The 12,659-nt window shown below is 39.7% G+C and overlaps 1 protein-coding gene across 9 annotated transcripts in view; it reads right to left on the bottom strand.

The window, feature by feature from the left end:
* The window catches only part of MED12L (mediator complex subunit 12L), a 361,238-nt gene that overhangs the window by 306,049 nt on the left and 42,530 nt on the right, over positions 1–12,659 (bottom strand). For 5 of the 9 annotated variants that reach the window (XR_012519124.1, XM_074405491.1, XM_074405494.1 and 2 more), the window contains exons 4-6: positions 12,466–12,657; positions 11,098–11,130; positions 7,212–7,371 (exon numbers count right to left, since the gene is read on the bottom strand). Coding sequence is in view for 8 of the 9 variants with exons in the window: in XM_074405491.1 (XP_074261592.1) it covers positions 7,212–7,371; positions 11,098–11,130; positions 12,466–12,657 (385 nt within the window). In the remaining variant the exon portion in view is untranslated. The remainder of the gene's footprint in view (positions 1–7,211; positions 7,372–11,097; positions 11,131–12,465; positions 12,658–12,659) is intronic. The other 4 variants (XM_074405495.1, XM_039480199.2, XM_074405493.1 and 1 more) reach the window with 1 other exon arrangement.

Raw genomic sequence — 12,659 nt, 5'->3', positions numbered from 1 at the left:
CAGACAAGAAACTGAGGGAAAGAGTTGTAACAATAATAGTAATAATAAACCCTTCCACGGCTTTTCATCACGCACCAGAGGGAACTCACATAACCCACTCCGGCAAGCAAACCTTCACACAGCCTTTCATCACCTCCCCACCTGATAACTGATGCTCAAGCTGAAGTTAAATACCGAAGGTGCAACAAGTTGAATAATTTGATAAACTATTTCTCTGGAGACACCATCCTCCTGCCAGAAATGCCCTTCCCTGAACAACAGCCCACTCTTCAGCTCTGTCCTCCTGGGAAATGCCTCTTCTTGCAAAAGTATACACCTAAGTCACTTCCTCTGTGAATCACCTTGGATGTCCCAAATTCCCACAGTGGCTTATTCCTTGAGATTCCCTCTGTATCTCCTTCCTGTCCCTATGAACTCTTCCTTGGTTCTCTAATGTTTGCTTATTTGGCTGCATGTCCCCACACACACTGCAAATAGCTAGAGGGCAGTGACTACATTGCTCCACTCTTGTCCTCACTGGCCAGCAGTGTCCAGCACAGGCTCTGGGGCCAAGTTTAGAAACTTACACCGAGAGGCTCTGTGTACTACCTGCACATCACCATCCTCATCCATGAAATGAGAATAAAGTGTCTCTTTCACAGGCCATCTGAGTAATAAGTCATAAAATGAACAAAATACATACAGAACCTAGCAAACATTTACTAATGAAAAGGGGAACACTGGATCCTGCACACCACAGGAACCCTGGCAGACAGCCAACAGACCTGGTGAGGACTGACCATTTCCAAACAAGCCAAACACACACACACACACACACACACACACACACACACACAAACACACACACACACCAGCAAAGGGATGGGACATTCCCAAGGCTGAAAAGTTTCTCCAAACAACCTAGACCAGGCGTCCCCAAACTTTTTAAGCAGGGGGCCAGTTCACTGTCCCTCAGACCATTGGAGGGCCGCCACATACTGTGCTCCTCTCACTGACCACCAATGAAAGAGGTGCCCCTTCCTGAAGTGCGGCGGGGGACCGGATAAATGGCCTCAGGGGGCCGCGTGCGGCCCGCAGGCCATAGTATGGGGACGCCTGACCTAGACCATTTCCCAGCACACATCGGGAGCTGATTCAACCTAGAAATGCAGTGAGCACCGTATCCCTACTTATCTCAGTACCAGAGATTCCGTAAGTGCTCAAAAAATGCTAACTGTTAACACTGATGGCAATAACAGCAGTACATGCTGTAGTTATTATTAGTTGGTTCAGCAACAATAAGACTCCTCACGGGGAAAATTCCTAAAAATAAATGTACAAAGTTCTGTTATTTACTATAAAGTCGTATTTCCTAATCTGCTCAAAGACTTTAATTATATAACTCAATGTGAGTTTTACTTTTTCGTTTTTAAGTATTAGCTAGCCTGTTTTAAATAATTTTCTCTGGTGAGCTCAAAATATTTAAGGCAGCGAAACATTCTTGTTCTCTTAACAATGAAACTTAATTCAATTCTAAAAATATCTGAAACCAAACATGCATTATTTCTGGTGTACTTTCCCTCAACCTATTTCATGGCATTTTCTAAACATCAATGTTGACCTAAATCTTTTTGTTTTCCCAGGTTTCACAAGGACTAAGAATTACAAACTCTTCTTTCAGGCTTCCCTAATTCCCCTCTATTTAAAATCTCCGTCCTGATGTTCATATTTGCCCAAGTCAAATATTTCATTACCCACTTTGAAGTTACACATGAGACCTCACTCATAAACCCAAGGCACTTCTCACTCCTCTCACTTTTGTGTATATACTATACTGGGTACGTCTTTACTGACTGCAAGCTTCCCAGGGCAGCAACCCATTTAATCTACATTTGAGATCTGTAACTCTCTGCATAATAACAGTGAGGATCTCTGTGTTGCTTCCTTGTTGCTGTGAGCCCACTTAACTTTGGAAAAACTCCCTTCAATAAAATCAAACAGCAGTGCTTTATAGCTCTGTTCCAGTGCCCAAAGTAGGAACTGAAAATAAAACATATGTTTCTATTACAAAGGAATAAAAGTCATTTCTACTAAAAACACTTTACAAATCCTAAGAACAATCATCAAGACAACACAACGCCAGAAAAGGGTGACACTTGATAGTCAATCTTGCCCCAAACGTGCTGAATGATTCTTTTTGCTATCAACGCCAGAACGGAGAATCTATACTAGAAGTTAATCTCCTGAAGTGTATGCGATTTAATCCAATTCAACACATATATATGTGTGTATTCACTTGGCTGTATCCCTTGCTAGGAGTGTGAAACTTGCTACATTATGGCTATGTCTACACAGCCAAATGCTTTCAAATATACTGTATAATTTGCTTTAAGAAGTTGAAAAAGCTGCTAAAGACAAAGGAGAATGTCAGAGGTATCAGGTGTAACCAAGTGATAGTAAAACAAGATATTTGAAACACATACTCTTTTCATATAGTATAAATAGACTCCTGCCATTTTCAATTAAAATACATGTCAGAATATAGAGAGAAGAACTGTATATTTACAAAGGTAAATTACTAACTACAAAGGGTAGAATAGTAACTTTGCAGGAGAAAAATCTGGTAGACACCACCTTACCCAAATGATCAAAGTTATCACCACCAGTATTGGGATATGATACACTAATACATTCACAGCATCACCTCCAGGATACTTCAAGCAAAGACGTGTAACCTAAATCTAGTAATAAGCAACTGGAGAAAGGAAAATCAGTGGAGAGTCTACAAAATAACTGGTCTGCCTCCTTTAAAAATATCAAGGTCAAAAAAAAAGAATGGCTAAAGAACTGTTCTACATTAAAGACAACTAAAAAGGCATGACAAAGGCAACACAGACCTTCGATTGAATCAACGCTGAAAAGACTGATGTCTGGAGAGGCTAAGGACTTTGCATTAGATCACCTAGTCTCTTAGTGGCAGCACTGATAAACGTAAAGTCGAAAGCAAATCCTTCTGAGATTCTAGACCTAGGAACATAGGGGTGAACTCCTAAAATTTATATATATTTTTCAAATATTTTTCTTTTTAGCCTTTGGCATGTCTTAGGTCAAAGCCTGGATATTCTAACATAAGAAACATTATTATAAGGACTTAATCTTCATGGTTTTAATATTCAGAATTTTAAATATACATTAATAATCATAAAAACCCATTAACTGCAATATACTGCAATATACTGTATTATACTGTACATTAACTGGAACCAAAAACAGAATCGTGTGTTATTTGGCTTACAGAGGAAGAGAAAACACAGCTAGTGTGTAAACCTAGTAATCACCCATTATGGGTAAGCAAGTAATAAAAGTTTTAACTTTTTGGTGGGGAGAAAAATAATCCTCCACAAGTCCAACCAGCCATAGTGATAAGGAAATTAACGGTAAAACTAATGAATCCAACAAGTCCATACTATACTTAAGCAGGAACTTCAGCTATACTTCCATCCATCTAGTAGGCGAAATCATGTGGTCCTGGTGATACATTCATATCTGGGATTTCCCAGAAATGATACAACCTTTCCAAATTATCAAGGGCTATCAAACTGTTTTTTGTTTGTTTGTTTGAGGGACAGAGTCTTACTCTGTTGCCCAGGTTGAAGTGCAGCTGCTCAATCCCAGCTCGCTGCAGCATCAACTTCCTGGGCTCAAGCTATCCTCTCACCTCAGCCTCCTGAGTAGCTGGGAATACAAGTGTGCACCACCACACCTTACTAATTTTTTTGGTGGAAAGGGTTGGAGAGACAAGGTCTCACTATGTTGCCTAGACTGGTCTTAAACTTCCAGGCTCAAGCCAACTTCCTGCCCTGGCCTCCCAAAGCAGTAAGATTATAGACGTGAGTCACCATGCCTGGCTTGACCTCTTATTTGTCCTAAAATTGTTTTAAGTTTCAGTTGTGAAAATCATTTCTGCATTTCCTTTTTGCATTTTAGTAGCAGTCAAAATCAGATTAAAAGCAGCATCAAGAAAAACACCGACAAGAACACGTTACCAAAAAAACATCTATGAAGAGAACTTAAGAAACGGAGTAGTTTCTCTTCTGTAGCTGGTGATAATGAAAGTTTCAAGGATTATAAATTGGGATTTTTTTTTTAAATACATACATACACAGATGCAGAAATAGGTAATCACATCACACACACACAAAACATAAATGTTTCACGTCTAATTATTCATTTACTTATTTTAAAAATTACTGACCACCTTCTGTATGCCAAGTACTCTTCAGAGACTTAGCACTGAAAAAAATCTACCAAAGTTCTTCACGGCACCTGTGTTGTACTTGGGAGTGGATGGAGACAGATGATCAAAAACTCATATAAAATGTAACATGAGGTGCTATTAAGAACAATGAGGAAATTCTCACAAAGCAGAATAAGAAGACAGTAACAGGGAGATATTTTGGCTGCAGTGGTCGGAGGCGGCTTCTCTTAGGAATCACATCTGAGCAGATACCACAGTCAAGCAAGATAGCAGACCCATGTATACCCACAGGTGGTGGAAGAGCCACGCCCACTGGTCAGCAAGGCCCAGAGGTCGGAATACGCAGGCAGGCTGCTAGTGTCGCCGAGTTACACTATCTGAGTGGGACAATGGGCCATGCGAGAATTCTGGGCATAAGGGTGGCATAATTTCTGCCCTAACAGTATCCTTCTGCCTACAAAGTGGAAAGCTGACATTAGAGGAAAAAACAAAACAAAACAAAACAAAACAAGAAGATTGGCTAAAATCCTTGCAATAGACAGGCAAAGGGGGTGGTGGTTTGGCCACAGTAGCAGCAGTAGACACAGAGGACCAAGTTTTCAGACTGTAGTTTTATTCTGAAAGTAAGGCTGACAGGATTATTGATGGAATGAATATAGGGTTTTGAGAGAAAGAGAAATACCAGGATTGACAATTTGGCTATTGCCCTTACCCACCCAATAACTACATGTAACATTTACTAAGAAGTGTCAGGAAGGAAAAAGTTAAGGGATCAAGAAATCAAGACCTTGATTTGATATACATTATGTTCTATGCCAATTCAGACACTCAGATGTCATCAAAGTGAAGGCAGCTAGTAAACAACTGGAAATCCATGTCCAGTCCAATGGAGACTGGCTGGGCACAGTAGCTCACTCTGTAATCCCAGCACTCTGGGTGGTGCACGTGAGAGGATCGCTTGAGCCCAGGAATTCAAGACAAGCCTGGGCAACACAGTGAGACCCTATCTCTACAAAATATTAAAGAATGAGCCAGGCATGGTGATACATTCCTATAGTCCCAGTTACTTGACAGGCTGAGGCAAGAGGATCACTTAAACCCAGAAGTTTGAGGAAGCAGTGAGTTATGATCACGCCACTGCACTCTAGCATGAGTGAGAGATGCTCACCTCTAAAAATAATAAATAAGTTAATCCAGTAGGGATATATATATATATACACGCACACGCACACGCACACACACACACAAACACACACACCACACACAAATGCAGATACATGAAGAAATATGTATGTGTGTGAGGCTGAAGGAATGAAACTTCAAAAAGGATAACACAGAGGAGGGAGAAGAGAAACTTGAACATCATGTTGTATCTACTTCAGCACCATTTGAAAATTTTGTAATGAAAATGTATTATTTTAGTAACAAAAAGGGTACTTCTTCTGTATTCCGTCAAATAAAGTAAGATGCTGATGGGGAAAAAAAAAACTCAGAAAAATATAAAGATAACAGAGGACCACTGTGAAAAGAACACTCAGAAGCAATCGCTGTTAACTTGTAGATTACTACCTTCCAGGATTTTTCCCTAGGCATTTCTTTTTTAAAACACAGTTCTGTTTTGCTTATTTGTTTTACCACGGGTAAGATGATGCCAAACTCAAAGATGGCAGCCGCAGAATTCAGATCATGTTTTTGTTTTTAATTTTAAGTGTTCATGCTTTTGAGTGAGCTCCACTCACCATGAGGGCGCCCCTACCACTCCCCACCACTTTATACCCCAACTCATTTATCGAGGGCACCACCTGGTATCTGAAGACGTCTGTACTACGTCCCTCCTCCTCAGAGATTCGTGATTGGACTCTCCCTTATAAAACCATAAGCTGTTTTCATTTCATGAAGAGTATTTATAAACCTAATCTCTAAATGGTCGCATTTATATATAATTCTTTATGTACATTTCTGGTCTAGTCTATCTCCTACAAAGCATGTTTTAGCACCATCTCTAGAAGTCATGGTCTAGAAACGAACAAAGGGAGGGCTCTGACTCAAAACAATGACCATGGCCAGCATAATTCTGGACACTGGAGACTTGGTGAGAATAAGACTGACATTCCTGCCCTTACGGGCCTTATATTTTAGTGCAGGTAAGTTGGGGCACATAGTCACAGATAGAAATATTTTAAACATAATTTCAGATATTGAGATGTACATTGAATAAAATAATAACATGTAAGGACATAACCAGAAGTAGAGGGAGAGGAGAGAAAGAGAGGGAATGCAATTTAGGTAAGTGACCAGAGAAAGCCTCCTGCAGAAATGACATTTAAGCCAAAGCTTCAGTGAAGAAACAGAAGCGTGCCAATATCCTAGAGAAGACCAACCAAGTACAAAGAGCAAGAAACACAGAAGCCCTGAAAAGCGAAAGAGCTCAGCTCAGCGTATTAGGGGGACAGGAGGAAGGCAATGTGGCTGGAACATCATAGGAAGTGGGGGCAGACCAGAGATGACCTCACTGGCCACAGTGAAGACTCTGGATCTGCAATAAGAAATTACTGTAAATTTATAAACAGAAACACAGTATGATATTATTTAGGCTTGGAGATTAGTATGGTAGTTACGCAGAGAATAGAACATAAGGAGCAAAAGTAACAGCAGAGAAAGCTGCTAAAAGGCTGCAACTCTATCCAGTCAAGAGATGTCAGTGGCTTGAACCAGCAGTTCAATAGCCGTGGTGGTAAAAAGTATTCAGATTCAGGATATATCTTGGCAATAAGATCAACAGCCCTTGCTAATGGAATCAGAATTCTGAAACTGAGTGAACAAGGAATAGCTGCCCTATCCATACCCAAGTAACTCAGTCCCACCACAAACCTTCTCAACACTCACCATGCTGAGCTGTGTCCAGAGGGTGCAGGCAACGATTAATTGCAACATCAATAATGAAATGTAAGGTGTATTGTACTCTCTCACTTACCCAAATTCGGATCAGTAGGCTGACGTTTCTTAATTTTAGCTTCAGATATAGCAGAATAATAGGCACAAGTCATCTTGATCAGCCACGTTGCTCGAACCATTGGCACAGAATATTTAGCTAAATATGCAAACACATCCTCTTTTTTACTAAGGATAGGAACCTAAAAAGAAATAACATAGTATATTTATAATAATCACATACTGTGTTCATCACTAGATAAACCTAAAGGGGAAGCAAAAGAAAGAGGCTGTAAGTTACCTGCTGGTTCTAAGAAAGTATATCCTTGATGGATTTTCAAATAGTGCATGCAGTTTTGTTCTTGTTTTTGTTTTTTTAAGAAATATTTTAAGCCAATTTTCCTTAAGAAAACACAATCAAAACTAGGTTTACTACCATATAAAAGTTTTATTAGTTGTGCTTATTTTAAAAATAAGTTATTTTCAAATTCCCAGATGCAGAGAGCTACTCATCTTATTAACAGAGCAAGGAAAAATAATCTCATGACAGTCCTCCAAAGAATTTATCTCAAATTGGAAGGGACAGACCAAGTGAAAATTGTCCCTACTCTGTATTTTATCCAGGACCTTTTCTTTTTGTACAAAGCTTTCTGATTAACATTTCGTAAGAGTAACAATTTCCAGAAAGCTTCTAAAAGTGACGTTAGTCCAAAATTTAAAAGAGAGGCTAGAATGAGGATCAGTGAATCTGCCTAATAAACACTGAGCCAGAAATAGCTAGGTAATTAATTTACTGGTTGAAATTAGGCACTTGAGGCAGTTAATTATGTCTTCCAGACCACAAAGGTACTATTTAGCAAATTAGTATCCCAATGTACCAATGAATGGTTTGAAAGAGTTAATTCATTCTTCTAGTATCCCTCATAAACATCCTAAGAATAACCCATTCATCTATATCATCTCTTCAAGTTTATGACTATAAAGGAAGAAAAACAGTGAACAAAGACTATATTAAACATGACGCAGCAAGACGAGAGCAATGAGCCTGAGGGACGAGGACCTACCCAACGCCAGCCACGACCCCCTCTGTACTCCACTCCTGAATGAAGCCTGTTTGGCTAAGCTCAAATTCCCGGGATCCTTATTTACGAACTGTGTTAATAATATCAACCCTGTCCACCTCACAGTGTAGTTATAAGGATAAAGCAAAACAATTACATGAATCAAAATTATAATGATTTGTTGTCAGTTCCAAGGATTTCTCCATGCCAACCAAAGTGCTTTCAGGCCATGAATGTGATCGTTTCTTAGAGGATCCTGAACACTGCTACCATAAATCCCAAGAGCCCTGGTCTCTCTTACTTGATTTGTTGAAAATTAAGGCTTCAAACCAGCTAACTGATTCAGATAGCATGGCATTTTTCTCTTAACCAAATCCTCATCATACAGTAGGTATCTACTACTGATATGTCACAAATTTGAATATTCATACACTTGATACAAAGTGCAATCCTAAAGGCTGGGTGCAGTGGCTCACGCCTGTAATCCCAGCACTTTGGGAAGCCAGGGTGGGTGAATCACGAGGTCAGCAGTTCAAGACCAACCTGACCAACACAGTGAAACTGCATCTCTACTAAAAATACAACAATTAACTGGGCATGGTGGCACGTGCCTGTAATCCCAGCTACTCAGGAGGCTGAGGCAAAAGAATTGCTTGAACCTGGGAGGCGGAGGTTGCAGTGAGCCAAGATAGCTCCACTGTACTCTAGCCTGGGTGACAGAGTAAAGACTCTGTCTCAGAAAAAGAAAAAAAAAGTGTGATCCTAGAATAATTCTTTTTAAGAGATAATTCTTTTAGTGTGTGGCCCTTAAAAACAAGCTAACTATTTCACTTGTTTTTGCCAAAGAAACATGAAGCTTTTCAATGCTGAAAGAAAAGCTGCCTGGGTTGCACATTAAGATGCAGTATATTTGGGTCCTGTACGGTGGCTCATATACCAGCACTTTGGGGGGCAAAGTCAGGTGGATCGCTTGAGCCTAGGAGTTTGAGACCAGCCTGAGAAGCATGGCAAAACCTATGCCTACTAAAAATATAAAAATCAGCAAGATGTGCCAACTGAGGAGGGAGAATCACTTGAGCCTGGGAGGCAGAGGTTGCAGTGAACCAAGATCACACCGCCGCACTCCATTCCGGGCAATACAGAGAGAACAGGTCTCAAAAAAAAAGTGGTGGTGGGGGTGGGGGGGGGTGCAGTGTATCCATATACATATTTCCTGGGCAACTGAAAAGACTTTAGATCATGTACAGCTCCTGCCTTGGGTGCTGACTTCAGAACACAGACCCCATCACAGAGGCAACTGCACTGCACCCAATTCAACTAAAAGGGAGATAAAAGTCATATAGGCCAAAGCTAGAAGGCTTCCTCTCTGCAGACAAGATACTAAATTGTATCTCTTAAAGACAAAAAAAAAAAAAAAAAGATCCAATTTGACAGGAACACTTTCTGAAAATGAGGCTTACAAGGCACATCTCTCATGGAGCACAAGGTTCTCGGTTTAGTGACTATCGTTTAAGTCAGGGACAAGAAAAGCACAGAGTTCAATATTCAGTTCAAGACCTAAGCTGCTGCTTTTCACTAGAATGTACAGGGTGGTGTCAGTGAGTTAAATTTTCATTGTAAAGGTGAGGTTGTCTCTCATGCAGACATGCCAAAAGGTTATATAGGTCAAGGCCTGAAACATAAGCAAGTACAAGTTAGCATCTCCAAAAGAGCCACTATTAGTAGAATCTTTCATAGATGCCTAAATGATTTCCTTTGAAATACAATTGGTAGGGGAAAAAAATAAAATATGTGAACTTGCGAAATGTTTAGATGAGACAGCAAACCAAACTCAGCACAGATCTTACGTTAGCAGCACAATGCAAACCTCTAGCTCACTGTCCATACTGGCAGAAGCCTATGAGAACTGGTTTACGCAAATCAAGGCTTTGGAATTCAGAAGAACATAGGTAAAAGTTACTCAATTAAGAAAGCATACCGACCAGACACATATTAATAATTTTGTCAAATCTACAGTTGGGCCAACTCAGAAAGAAAAATATGTTTATACTGACATATTGACTTCCTCACCTTCTTGCAATACATGTTTTTCAGTAAAGAATCCATCTAATTTTAAATGATAGCTAAAACTTGGAAATCACAGGGCAGCTGTCTGGCTCTAAATCAAGCTACAGGTGCATCTAAGTACAGAAAGAAAATTAAGACACCTAGCATGTGCTCGCTTTCAATCCACAGAAGCGTGTCCTATCACCTTTCTCCTTCAATGTACATTATCACTGCATCCTTTGTTTGCTAAGCAAGGGTAAAGGCAAAAGAAAATTCCATAGACCATAGTAATCAAAGTCACCCGAAAGGAACAGGTGAGAGTTAACGAACTGAACTGTTCAAGACCTAGAAGAATATCCCTAGATGCCAGAAGTCTCCTTTCCAAATAAATCTACAATTGTGATTGAGTTTCAAAGTCCTTTAAGCCTCTCTGTGGATAAAGCCTTGGTGTGCTGTGAAGCTTTATAGTAACAGAAAACCAGGTCTTGAAACACGATCCATACAGGAAACCATTATGAACTTAAGATTTCAAAGATCACTCAGGATCTTAGCAGGTAAACCCAGATTTTCTGCCTAAAGCCATCACACAGATGAATACCAAAAATTAAAGAAGTACTTGCACTCTCTAACATGAAGAACATGCAGAGAATGCATTGCTTACCCAATTCTAAAAGCGATTTCACCATCTCAAAAAGACAGTATGCTGAAGAGGGAAGGGGAAGGATTCTTGAAATGCCCAAGAAATAACTACTTCAAGGTATATTTAATCATTTGATAAAGAAAACATCTTCACGTTTGCAAAGAATTAACATCAGGGCTTACCTGACGAACACCTGACTTGGCCAGAGGCAGCTCCTAATAAAGAAAGAAGAACAAAGGCTAACACACTGCACCATGATTCATCTTCCTCCTGCAAAATGAGAAACCGCTACTCCCTTACGGCAAGGGCATCAACTCCTCAAGAGTAGCAAATCCAAAATATGCACTCTAAAAACTTATGAAAAAAGAAAACCTAAATGGAAAGATGTCAGGCTGGCAACAGAAAAACTATTAACTGTTAGTCAAAAGCCATCACATATTGAAGTATGTCCTATGACTTATATGGCCTTCAGATACATAGGCCACAGTGGGACCACAAAGTAAATGTTCACCACTGGAAAAGGAATCATAACATGGTTCAGCCTGGTTGAGACAGTGGCACTAACTGAAGGGTAAGAGGTGGTTATGCTGACTGTTACACTCTTCCAAGATTTCAGTTGCCGTTCACCGCTGAAATCTACACAAAGCAATACAGCATTATGACATTAAGGCAAAATAAAGCCAATGGAATCTACAGACACTATTTTCAAAGAGTCGCTTTAGAAAACAGGCAAAAATACAAAAGAGCTCCCCAATAAACTGGGCCTATACCAAGCTGGTAATGAAAACTTAATACTAGGAACAGAAGGACAGGCACTCCTAACAGTAAAGGTCCTTAAGAGAGATAAGAAAAGACTCCTGGGATTATTTCAAAGTTATGCAAGAAAGGAGACGTCAAGACTATGAGCAAAGTTTATAAATTTCAAGAGATACATTATTTCGGCCACAAGACTGTTGAATCTGTGTATTATTCCCCACTTGAGGAAAATGACCAAAGGCAAAGATTTTAAAAGAACCTCCCACATCCCCTCCCCTATAAAAAAAGCTAGAAGCTATGAATAAACCTGCCCATTTTGTTCTAAAAATTTTTCAAAGAACAAGCACACAGCATCACAATCTTTCTCTCTCGGTAGAAAGGAGACAGCTTGAAGCATTTGGATGGGTGCTTTTAAAGACAAGAAAATAACCTCAAAGCAAGCATCTCTTTAACAAATCTTGGACATCTTGGCCTAAGAAAACTGGAAATGTAATTTTTTTTTAATGAAGTCTTATTGCCTGTTCTCGATTTTAAAATCTTGTCTACCTAAAATCCACATAAAACAGCTTGGTATGTGGAATGTTTAGGGGTTTATAGATGTCCTAGGCATCACATGCAATAAAAATAAAGAGGAAAACAGCATGGCGTAGCATCCACCTGGTACTGCAAACCTGCCATTAGGATTGCAGTCTCTGAAATAATCGGGAAGAAGAAATATATACTTGAATATATACATTATCACAAACAGCTGATTATAAGACCATAACTAAAACAATGTAAGAAATATTTGATACCTTTTTTGCCAAAACAGAAAGTGGTTTATTTCCTGCTAAGTCAGAAAACCAACTATGAATTGCACTCTGGGATCGAGCAGTAACCAGCCAATAATTGTCTTTAGCATTAACTTGTGGTTTCTTCTTTCCCGTGTCCTGGAAAGTGTTAAGCTTCAGCTTCTCAGCTAATATGCTGCTAAAATAAGCTCCAATCT

Source organism: Saimiri boliviensis, chromosome 9 (assembly GCF_048565385.1).
Source record: "Saimiri boliviensis isolate mSaiBol1 chromosome 9, mSaiBol1.pri, whole genome shotgun sequence".
Classification (NCBI taxonomy): domain Eukaryota; kingdom Metazoa; phylum Chordata; class Mammalia; order Primates; family Cebidae; genus Saimiri; species Saimiri boliviensis.
This window is presented reverse-complemented; position numbering and strand designations above follow the sequence as displayed.